General features: G+C 47.7%; 1 protein-coding gene across 1 annotated transcript in view; it reads right to left on the bottom strand.

Annotated features, from left to right (window-relative positions):
- Positions 1-12539, bottom strand: part of PHEX (phosphate regulating endopeptidase X-linked) — a 1559577-nt gene that overhangs the window by 749613 nt on the left and 797425 nt on the right. The window contains exon 9 of the mRNA XM_069204739.1: positions 3988-4133. Within this exon, the coding sequence (XP_069060840.1) occupies positions 3988-4133 (146 nt within the window). The remainder of the gene's footprint in view (positions 1-3987; positions 4134-12539) is intronic.

Raw genomic sequence — 12539 nt, 5'->3', positions numbered from 1 at the left:
GTGGCACCTGTTCCAAGGGAATCATCAGCTGGCAAAGCTGTACTCCCTGAGGTAGAAGTACCTCTCTGTGGGATAACTAACATTGGTGACAAAAAGAGCACCATTTTAGTTAACATGGAGCATCCCTCCAACTCTCCCAGAGAAACTTTAGTGCAGAAACCCTGCACTGCCTCACAACACTTAGGACAGTATCCCTGCCCTAGTGTGGAGCTCATAGGACAGCATCCCTGCCCTGCTCCAACTCAAGAGAAACAGCATCCCTGTTCTCTCTTCCAGCCATATGGACAAAGTTTTTGCCCAGCCATGGCTTTACTGAGACAGCATCCCTGTCTGGCATTTCCATCATTACAAATAGGTTCAGTGGATAATTCCCACTGTTCTAAACTAAAACTTACTGATAGAAACTCTGAAAATACATCTTCACATTGTTGCTTAGCTAAAAAACTTCAAACAGGGTGGTTTACATCCCCACAGGGAAGTAACCATATAGTGGATGATAAAGGGAGTAACCAGTCTATTGCAGAGCTACTCTCTACTTATCACCACTTAGACAATAAAGTCTCAACTGGCCAAGGTTAGCCTTATTGTCCTTCGTTTGGGGGGGGGTTGTGTGAGAAAGTAGCCTCTTTCTAGCCTTGTTACCCCCACTTTTGGCCTGTTTGTGAGTGTATGTCAGGGTGTTTTCACTGTCTCACTGGGATCCTGCTAGCCAGGGCCCAGTGCTCATAGTGAAAACCCTATGTTTTCACTATGTTTGTTATGTGTCACTGGGACCCTGCTAGTCAGGACCCCAGTGCTCATAAGTTTGTGGCCTATATGTATGTGTTCCCTGTGTGGTGCCTAACTGTCTCACTGAGGCTCTGCTAACCAGAACCTCAGTGGTTATGCTCTCTCATTTCTTTCCAAATTGTCACTAACAGGCTAGTGACCATTTTTACCAATTCACATTGGCTTACTGGAACACCCCTTATAATTCCCTAGTATATGGTACTGAGGTACCCAGGGTATTGGGGTTCCAGGAGATCCCTATGGGCTGCAGCATTTCTTTTGCCACCCATAGGGAGCTCTGACAATTCTTACACAGGCCTGCCACTGCAGCCTGAGTGAAATAACGTCCACGTTATTTCACAGCCATTTTACACTGCACTTAAGTAACTTATAAGTCACCTATATGTCTAACCTTTACCTGGTAAAGGTTAGGTGCAAAGTTACTTAGTGTGAGGGCACCCTGGCACTAGCCAAGGTGCCCCCACATTGTTCAGAGCCAATTCCCTGAACTTTGTGAGTGCGGGGACACCATTACACGCGTGCACTACATATAGGTCACTACCTATATGTAGCTTCACAATGGTAACTCCGAATATGGCCATGTAACATGTCTATGATCATGGAATTGCCCCCTCTATGCCATCCTGGCATAGTTGGCACAATCCCATGATCCCAGTGGTCTGTAGCACAGACCCTGGTACTGCCAAACTGCCCTTCCTGGGGTTTCACTGCAGCTGCTGCTGCTGCCAACCCCTCAGACAGGCAGCTGCCCTCCTGGGGTCCAGCCAGGCCTGGCCCAGGATGGCAGAACAAAGAACTTCCTCTGAGAGAGGGTGTGACACCATCTCCCTTTGGAAAATGGTGTGAAGGCAGGGGAGGAATAGCCTCCCCCAGCCTCTGGAAATGCTTTGTTGGGCACAGATGTGCCCAATTCTGCATAAGCCAGTCTACACCGGTTCAGGGACCCCTTAGCCCCTGCTCTGGCGCGAAACTGGACAAAGGAAAGGGGAGTTACCACTCCCCTGACCTGCACCTCCCCTGGGAGGTGTCCAGAGCTCCTCCAGTGTGCTCCAGACCTCTGCCATCTTGGAAACAGAGGTGCTGCTGGCACACTGGACTGCTCTGAATGGCCAGTGCCACCAGGTGACGTCAGAGACTCCTTGTGATAGGCTCCTTCAGGTGTTGCTAGCCTATCCTCTCTCCTAGGTAGCCAAACCCTCTTTTCTGGCTATTTAGGGTCTCTGCCTCTGGGGAAACTTTAGATAACGAATGCATGAGCTCAGCCGAGTTCCTCTGCATCTCTCTCTTCACCTTCTGATAAGGAATTGACTGCTGACCGTGCTGGAAGCCTGCAAACCTGCAACATAGTAGCAAAGACGACTACTGCAACTCTGTAACGCTGATCCTGCCGCCTTCTCGACTGTTTTCCTGCTTGTGCATGCTGTGGGGGTAGTCTGCCTCCTCCCTGCACCAGAAGCTCCGAAGAAATCTCCCGTGGGTCGACGGAATCTTCCCCCTGCAACCGCAGGCACCAAAAAGCTGCATTACTGGTCCCTTGGGTCTCCTCTCAGCACGACGAGCGAGGTCCCTCGAATCCAGCGACACTGTCCAAGTGACCCCCACAGTCCAGTGACTCTTCAGTCCAAGTTTGGTGGAGGTAAGTCCTTGCCTCACCTTGCTGGGCTGCATTGCTGGGAACCGCGACTTTGCAGCTACTCCGGCCCCTGTGCACTTCCGGCGGAAATCCTTTGTGCACAGCCAAGCCTGGGTCCACGGCACTCTAACCTGCATTGCACGACTTTCTAAGTTGGTCTCCGGCGACGTGGGACTCCTTTGTGCACCTTCGGCGAGCACCGTTTCACGCATCCTCGTAGTGCCTGTTTCTGGCACTTCTCCGGGTGCTACCTGCTTCAGTGAGGGCTCTTTGTCTTGCTCGACGTCCCCTCTCTCTGCCCCAGCAGCGTCCAAAAACGCCAAATGCACGATTTGCGACTAGCAAGGCTTGTTGGCGTCCTTTCGGCGGGAAAACACTTCTGCACGACTCTCCAAGGCGAGAGGGATCCGTCCACCAAAGGGGAAGTCTCTAGCCCTTTTCGTTCCTGCAGAAACCTCAGCTTCTTCTGTCCAGTAGAAGCTTCTTTGCACCCGCAGCTGGCATTTCCTGGGCATCTGCCCATCTCCGACTTGCTTGTGACTTTTGGACTTGGTCCCCTTGTTCCACAGGTACCCTAGATTGGAAATCCACAGTGGTTGCATTGCTGGTTTGTGTCTTTCCTGCATTATTCCTCTAACACGACTTCTTTGTCCTTAGGGGAACTTTAGTGCACTTTGCACTCACTTTTCAGGGTCTTGGGGAGGGTTATTTTTCTAACTCTCACTATTTTCTAATAGTCCCAGCGACCCTCTACAAGGTCACATAGGTTTGGGGTCCATTCGTGGTTCGCATTCCACTTTTGGAGTATATGGTTTGTGTTGCCCCTATCTCTATGTTTCCCCATTGCATCCTATTGTAACTATACATTGTTTGCACTGTTTTCTAAGACTATACTGCATATTTTTGCTATTGTGTATATATATCTTGTGTATATTTCCTATCCTCTCACTGAGGGTACACTCTAAGATACTTTGGCATATTGTCATAAAAATAAAGTACCTTTATTTTTAGTATAACTGTGTATTGTGTTTTCTTATGATATTGTGCATATGACACTAGGTGGTACTGTAGTAGCTTCACGCGTCTCCTAGTTCAGCCTAAGCTGCTCTGCTAAGCTACCATTATCTATCAGCCTAAGCTGCTAGACACCCTATACACTAATAAGGGATAACTGGGCCTGGTGCAAGGTGCAAGTACCCCTTGGTACTCACTACAAGCCAGTCCAGCCTCCTACACCTACATGCAAACAAGCATTATATGTAGCTAATTTTACATGGTGAACCAGTTTGCTAGTTCTGCTGCTTTCACTGGTAAATATACTACAAAAAGTTCAGTTAACATGTCCACCTTTTTTATGTGTTAACTTAATCATATAGTAATTAACTCAATGACTCAGCCTATTACAGTACTGCAAGATCTACTGATATTCCGTCTAGCTGACTAGCTTTTATACAGCAAAAATGAACGGTATTCTGAAGTGATAAAAGATGATTAAGATTCTCAACTGTTCTTTTACAGTAATGAAGCATCACAAAATCACAGGTTAGGAAAGCAAAATAACATACTTTTTCCTCTCAGATGAAAGTATTTGAAATAGGTCTTTGAAATATTGAGGTACTCGAACAATCACATTTTCAGAATTATTGATCTCTTTAAGCTCGGGATAGATATTCGTATCTGTAACTTTTTTGATGTATAACAGCCAATCAAACTGCAAAAAAGAGAAAAAAGAAAGTCAACTTTATTTTTTTAAACATATTTTGAATGCCATTTTCATATTATACATACAGCACATTTACAGAATATCACAAATCCATTATGATGGTGTGTTGTTCTCTTGCAGGAGGACTGAAAAATAAGAAAACAAAAGAGAGGTGCAGGTTACCCTAACAAGATAACTTATCATCTCCCACTGGGCCTAGTGACTTAGATGTGTTCGCAATATGCATCTCCACATTCTTGCCCATCAAATCAATCATTTTATAACTCGGAAGTCAGGGAAGCTGAACTCAAGATAGCCTGACTGATGAGGGGTGATACACTGAAACCGGTCCCAGGATGCTTGTTTCCAGTTCAGGGAGGACCTGGCCTGGCAGTTCGGGCTGGACTGTCTCCATGAGGAGAAGGGTCACGATTGATTTGCATACAGCTTGGTCCAAAATGGGGTGGCATGGTAAACAAAAGAACAATGGATTTAACCTAGGTCTGCGACTGGAGGTGAGTGCTTGAAAAGTTTTAGCACTCTGTCCATCATCCTTTTGTGTTGTTAAAGTTACCCTAAGTGGCCAGGGTCTGCCCATACATGGTTCCCTTACTCCCTGTGCCACTGGATTCAAGGTAGACTGGCTGATGAGCAGTGATACCCCAAAACTGGTCCCAGGATGCTTGTTTCTGATCCCGGGAGGACCTGGCCTGACAGTTTGGGCTGGACTGTTCCTATGGGGAGCAGGGTCAAGACTGATTTGCATGTGGTTGGGTACAAACTGGGGTGGCATGGTGAGCAAAAGAACGATGGATTTAGCCCAAATTTGTGACTAGAAGTGAGTGTTTGAAAAGTTTCAGCACTTGGTCCATCATGCTTTTGTGTTGCTAAAGTCGCCATAAGTGGCGTGGGTATGCCCAGTCATGGGTCCCTTCCTCACTGTGCCACTAGCTCAAGCTAGCCTGGATGATGAGGGGTGATACCCCAAAACCGGTATCAAGGCCTATTGGGTGGTGTTAGACACTAAGGTTTTCCCTCCCTCCTGGAAAGGGGCTATTGTGATCCCACTAAAAAAGAAACCAGGGGGCGACCCTAATGATGTAAAGAATCTTTGCCCTATTTCTTTTTTGCCTACTCTGGCTAAGACTTTAGAAAAGCACCTGAACATTGAAGTGGCCCACTTTCTCCAGGAAAATGGATGCTTAGACCCCTAACAGCACAGGTTTTGAAAATCAAACAACACCGAATCTGCCCTTATTACCATCTCAGATTTTATCCGCCGGCTGGTGGATCAAGGCTGGGGAGCTATTTTGGTATTATTAGATTTCTCTGCAACATTCAATACCATATCCCCTCAACTGATGATGATTTGCTTGTATCAGGCAGGGGTAAGATATCATGCGCTGGGTATTTTGCACTCCTTTTTGAGTGGAACATCCACCATCATAAGTTGTGGGGACTTCAGAGGCACCCCGTTTCAACTTCCGTGTGGTGTCCCTCAGGGATCTTCCCTCAGCCCTACACTGTTTAACTTGTATTCGGCACCACTGGTGAACCTGGCCTGCTCCTTTGGTTGTTTGATCTCCTATGCAGATGATCCTCAACTTATTAACCCAGTAGATAGGAATTGGGAAGAGGGGGCAGATAGGTTCTATATTTGCATGAATGAAGTAAATAAGTGAATGGGCATAACTGGCTGAAAATTAACGGGGAGAAAACCAAGATGTATTTTTTGGCTCAAACAGCTCCTCATGGAGTAGTCGCTGGTGGCCTCAGTCATGTGGGCCCCTGCTACCTCCATTACCTGTTGCCAAAAACTTAGAGATTTTGTTTGACAGCTCCTTGGCTTTTGACTTACAGGTTATTCAAACCATTAAAATCTGTTTCTGGTTGATCTAAACCCTTCAGAAAATTGTACCCTTTCTTCCTAAGGATCTCAGGACCTCTGTTGTACTGGCGCTGGTTATATCCAAACTCGACTACTGCAATGCCTTACTGTTGAATATTATTCAAAGCTCCCTTCATATGCAGCAACTCACACCGGATGCTGCGGCTCACCTTGTGCTGGATCTCCCTCGGGTGGCATCGGGTAGTGAGAGCCTCAGGCAGCTACACTGGCTGCCCATAGGGAAGTATATTTCCTTTGAAGCTCTCTTTAACACCTCTAAGTCTTTATACTCCAAGGGCTCCAAATATCTCTGTTCCACTTAAAGGTGGTATATACCTAGCCACCGATTAGGATCAGCCAGCCTTCACCTGGCCACGGTCCTCCGCTGTAGGAAATCTAAATGGGGTAAAAAGGTTTTTTCGATTGGAGCTGCCAAGTTGTGGAATTCTCTTCTGCTACATATAGGAAAATTGGAAGCCTTCTTGCCATTCAAGAAACAGCTTAAAACCTGGCTTTTTGCCCTATAATCCTGTCCCTATGTTTTGCTATCGTACTACAATCGTCCACTTCTCTCTCTGGCAGCGCTTCAATGCTACGGACAGAATGCACTTTTTAACTACAAAATACAATTATAAACTGTCCTGAGGGTAAATCATATTGGGCTATCAGAACTTCAAGAAGGAGCAGCACCCCCAGCTAGTAGAAATCTCCAGCTATTGTTTAGTCCATCCAGGCTGCCAACTGTGCTTCTAAAAACAGGGCAATGGGGTCATCATGACCGAGACCCATTAAAGGCAAAGCTGGGGCATAGAGTGGGGACCCTGCGGTTCTCAGGACACGTCTCTTCCAGGACCTCAGGGCCCCCTGTATTAACACTCCAGGCCTGGTAAGGGCTACCATTCGGCAGATTAACTTGGCCAACAGTCTGATTTGCGTTTCTGTCTGTCCTGCCCAATTCATGCTGTCATGTCCTCCCAAGTCACTGAGCAGCCCACTGGAGCTGGGCTGCCAGAAAGTATAGCTCAAAGTCTGGAGTGCCCAGACCACCCTCATCTATTGGGTGTCTGAGAGTCTCCAAAGACACCCTGAGGGGCTCCCATCCAATATCAATTCCCAAAGTAGAATATCTAGTTGTCTAAACCAAGATACCTGTATCTCCATCGGGAGGTTGGTAAAGATGTAAAATAATCAAGGGAGCATGGCCATTTTGGTCACTGATATCCTGGCCATAATAAGCACCTTCAGCAAACTCCAAAAGGGGACACTGGTTTTAAGTGAATGATGAGCCCTCCCTAAATTGTCCTCCCGTAAGTCAACAAGAGAATGGTACAGTTGAATAGCAAGATATTTGAATGTTACAGAGGACCAAGTCAGGCCCAGAGGGATGTCAGGTGGCCACTGGGTGCCCTAAACCACGACTTTGATTGGTAGACTCTGAGGCCCTAAAGCGCCCTCATTTTCTTCAATAATCGTAGTGCCCTTGAGGGACCCACCAAGCCCTCGGCTAAGTAAGTACTCAGATAAAATATCATGAGCATATCAGGAAATGATATGTTCCCTGCTCTCCACCACTATCCCATATCCTGCTCCCTCCTTCCGTAACAGCTCAGCCAGAGGTTCAATAGCCAATTTAAAATGGAGGGGATACAATGGGTATCTCTGCCAAGTGCCTCTGTGAACTTTAGATTGTGATGAGGTGTTAATGCCAGTCTTGACTCGGGCAGTTGGTGCCATATAAGGTAGGTTAACCCAAGAGATCCAGCCCTCTCCCATTCCCATTCTTCTAAAAGTTTCCACCAATAAGTCCCACCTCACTGGCCTTCTCAAAGTCCACCAACATCAATAGTGCACCCTTTGTTGCCTGTGCCTCTGGATAATATAAAACCAAATATAGCCTATGCAGATTGAGGGAGGTACTGCGAGCCGGAATGAAGCCATTTTGGTCTTCATGAATCAATGCTGCCATGTGAGGGAGTAGAGGGAGGGCCAGGACTTTACTGAGGATTTTGAAGTCCATGTTGAGCATGGACAATGGGTGAAACACCGTAACCAGCGCACCTCGAATCACAGTCTTGGGAAGTGGGTTAACCAGTGTATCCCTGGTGGAATGCGGTAAGGCTCCCTGTTTCGGCATATAGCATTTCCAGTTTCAGGGCTAGGGTTCCCACAAAGTCATAATAACATTTTTCAGGGAGCCCATCTGGGCTCAGAGTCTTCATTGCAGCCATTTCTCTTATGGCTGCTTGAATCTCCTAGGCTGTGACCGGTCCATCCAAGCTTTTGCCCTGTGTCTCGGAGGGAGTTCCAGTGGATGATTGTACACATTTTCATAATAATCTCTAAACACTGCAGTAATGGCTTTGGGAGAGAACAGTAGTGAACCGTCACCAGCCTGAGGATGCACGGTAGGTGCCCCTTGTGTCTCTGATTTAATAAGCCATGTGTAAGGAAATGCCTCCTAGGCATAGCTACCCCCTGACTTTTTGCCTTTGCTGATGCCAAGTTATGATTTGAAAGTGTGCTGAGGCCTGCTAACCAGGCCCCAGCACCAGTGTTCTTTCCCTAACCTGTACCTTTGCCTCCACAATTGACACACCCTGGAATCCAGGTAAGTCCCTTGTAACTGGTACCCCTGGTACCAAGGGCTCTGATGACAGGGAAGGTCTCTAAGGGCTGCAACATATCTTATGCCACCCTGGGGACCCCTCACTCAGCACAGACACACTGCTTGCCAGCTTGTGTGTGCTGGTGGGGAGAAAATGACTAAGTCGACATGGCACTCCCCTCAGGGTGCCATGCCAACCTCACACTGCCTATGGCATAGATAAGTCACCTCTCTAGCAGGCCTTACAGCCCTAAGGCAGGGTGCACTATACCATAGGTGAGGGCATAGGTGCATGAGCACTATGCCCCTACATTGTCTAAGCAAAACCTTAGACATTGTAAGTGCAGGGTAGCCATAAGAGTATATGGTCTCGGAGTCTGTCAAACACGAACTCCACAGCACCATAATGGCTACACTGAAAACTGGGAAGTTTGGTATCAAACTTCTCAGCACAATAAATGCACACTGATGCCAGTGTACATTGTATTGTGAAATACACCTAGAGGGCATCTTAGGGATGCCCCCTGAAAACATACCGACTTCCAGTGTGGGCTAACTAGGTGCCAGCCTGCCGCAAACCAGACATGTTGCTGGCCACATGGGGAGAGTGCCTTTGTCACTCTGTGGCTAGTAACAAAGCCTGTACTGGGTGGAGGTGCTTCTCATCTCCCCCTGCAGGAACTGTAACACCTGGCGGTGAGCCTCAAAGGCTCATCCCCTTTGTTACAGCGCCATAGGGCATCCCAGCTAGTGGAGATGCCCGCCCCCTCCGGCCACGGCCCCACTTTTGGCGGCAAGGCCGGAAGAGATAATGAGAAAAACAAGGAGGAATCATTGGCCAGTCAGGACAACCCCTAAGGTGTCCTCAGCTGAGGTGACTTTTAGAAATCCTTCATCTTGCAGATGAAGGATTCCCCTAATAGGATTAGCGACGCCTGCAGAGGGAATCCAGAGGCTCCCCCTGACCGCGACTGCCTGCTTCAAAGAACCTGACGCCTGGGAAACACACTGCACCTGCAGCCCCCATGACCTGAAGGATCCGACCTCCAGTGCAGGAGTGACTCCCAGGTGGCCCTCTCCCTTGCCCAGGTTGTGGCTACCTCAAGGAGCCCCCCCCTTGCCTGCCTGCATCACTGAAGAGACCCCTGGGTCTCCCATTGAAACCTATTGCAAACCCGAAGCCTGTTTGCACTCTGCACCCGGCCGCCCCTGTGCCACTGAGGGTGTACTTTTTGTGCTGACTTGTGTCCCCCCTGGTGCCCTACAAACGCCCCCTGGTCTGCAGTGTCCAATTTTAAAATAGCTTATTGCCAGTTTTGCCAAAACTGTACATGCTATTGTGATGATTCAAAGTTCCTAAGATACCTGAGTGAAATACCTTTCATTTAAAGTATTGTTTGTAAATCTTGAACCAGTGGTTCTTAAAATAAACTAAGAAAATACATTTTTCTATATAAAAACCTATTGGCCTGGAATTGTCTTTGAGTGTGTGTTCCTCATTTATTGCCTGTGTGTGTACAACAAATGCTTAACACTACCCTCTGATAAGCCTACTGCTCGACCACGCTACCACAAAATAGAGCATTAGAATTATCTCTTCTTGCCAGTATCTTACCTCTAGGGGGAACCCTTGGACTCTGTGCATGCTATTTCTTACTTTGAAATAGTACATACAGACTCAACTTCCTACACCATGCCACTAACCTTCTTGGTCATCCTTACTCCTCGTGGGCCCTGGCAATATATTGTTTATAGTAGTGACAATGCAGCCTTTCTAGGATGGTGTTATACTGTTCCCGATCATCCCTGAGTTGGGCACTCATCGCCACCATTGTCCCCAGCACATTTTTCAGTTCATACAGTTTACCATCTAGGGTTTGGAGTTCTTCATTCAATTCTCTTTGAATCCCAGTCAAGTGGCATTTACAATGGCCACAGCCCACAACTTTGAAAGCTTCCCACTCAGCTAAACTGGAGGTTGCAAAGCCCAGGTTGCGTTCGAAATTTCCGGCTATAGCCTCCCCCAAAGAGTCCCTGAAGCAGGCATCCTCAAGGTTTGCCGGTTTAAACCGCGATTGAGGAGTTTCCAGGCAGTCCCTGAATGGCCCAAACCCTAACAATAGTGGGCTATAGTCTGATAGGGTTTGCCCCAAGTACTCACTGTTGGTAACATACAGGCTAAGGCTGTGGGAACAGACACGTGTCTATTCTGGAATGGAGTTGATCAATGTGTGAGTAGTAAGAATACTCTCTAGTTCCCCAATGCTGTGTCTTCCAAACGTCAGAAAGTCCCCTTTTGGTCAACCAGTCTCTAAAGCCCTGTGCTGTCATATGAGCCAGTGATCCTCATAGCGGTGGGATGGAATGGTCAAGTAGGAGACCTGTCATGCAATTAAAATCATTCCCAAGCAAAAGGTCAGTAGTGATCAATGGTGCCATCGGGGCTGAGAAGTAATGGAAGAAGATCAGTTGTTCCTGGTTAGGAGCATATAGACCCTCCCAAGGGTGAGGTCTCTTCTCAACAGCCTTCCCTTAAGGAAAACATAATTGCCCTCCTTATCAATACTGGAGTGTATAAGGTCAAATGGGACTCCAGCTCTCACCCATATCCATGTGCAAAGGCAGAGTAGGAGGTCGCATATAGTTGACCTCACCATCGGCGACGCAAGCGCTCTACCTCTCCGCTGGTGATGTGAGTCTCTTGCAACATAGCCACTTGTATCCCCCTGCACCATAGGTATGTTACGTATGTTACGTTGTTTAGTTGCCAAGCCTATCCCCCTTATGTTCCAAGTCAGGAACTGGAACTGTATGTAATCAGATAATAAGCATCTCCTCCCTGTGCCCATCCAGCACCCCTCGGGGCACCCTCGCCCTCCAGCCATAGACACCGCAACCTCCAAGACAAATCATTGGAACCCCAACAATAAACTCCCACACCCAATACTTAGGCAAGAGAATGCCTCCTCCAGTTTGCTGGCGGGGGTCAACCTACAAGGGGATGTCATGGAGCAACAGCATAATTTTGGCCATGTCTGCACCGGCCCCCTATTAATTTGCTACCTGAGGAATATCCACTCAACAAAGCCATTTCTTCTGGCCCATGGTCTCCCTGTGAACTGTAAAGACATTTTTAATTGTGACTCCTCAGAGTGCACCACTCTCCCCTCAACCTCCACCCCACAACAACTAAGGCATCATCATCAGAGTGATATTAGCAAGCAGACGTTCAGTAAGCAACTCAGTCTATCAGATCAGTTAATCCACTGATCTTGGGGTCACCAGTGGTAGAGGGACCACATCCATCAGGGATTCCCCCAACTCAGAACCCATTGATTGTCAGTCTGAGGGTGAACCAGAGTCCGAATCTGGCTCTTGTGTTGCCACTATATCCGCCACCGAATGGAGAGCAGCTGATTGTTCCTGTTCAGTTTGTGAGAGGGAAGGATTCTTCAATGATCCGCTGGCTTGGTCTTTCTGTGCTCAGTTCTGGGGCCTCCGACAAGGCACTCCTCTACCCTGGTCTTGCAAGGTGGTCCCTGCTTTGTATGCTTCCAGCCAGTACCACACCATGGCTGGGTCTTCACAGAAGAGAGTAGAGCCATCCAATATGACTCTAACTTTAGCAGGGTACATCAGAGAGTACTGTAGGCCTTCTTTAATTGCAGTAAGGAGGCTTGTTTGGCTTTCACTGCTGCTGTAAAATCAGGGAACATCAAGACCTTACTGTTGCCACTAAAAGGGGCCCTCTGTGAGTGCTGTCTGTAGGATTACATCTCTGTCTTTGTAATGCAGCAGTTTCACCATCACAGGGCGGGGTGGGCGACTGGGCACCTACGGGTGAGCTGGCACTCTATGAGCACGTTCTAAAACAAAGAAGGGGTACCTTTATTCAAGGCTACTTCATTCTTTATGCAACTTT

This window comes from Pleurodeles waltl, chromosome 8 (genome assembly GCF_031143425.1).
Source record: "Pleurodeles waltl isolate 20211129_DDA chromosome 8, aPleWal1.hap1.20221129, whole genome shotgun sequence".
Lineage (NCBI taxonomy): Eukaryota > Metazoa > Chordata > Amphibia > Caudata > Salamandridae > Pleurodeles > Pleurodeles waltl.
The sequence above is the reverse complement of the archived record's forward strand: the minus strand, read 5'-3'. Positions and strand labels throughout refer to the sequence as shown.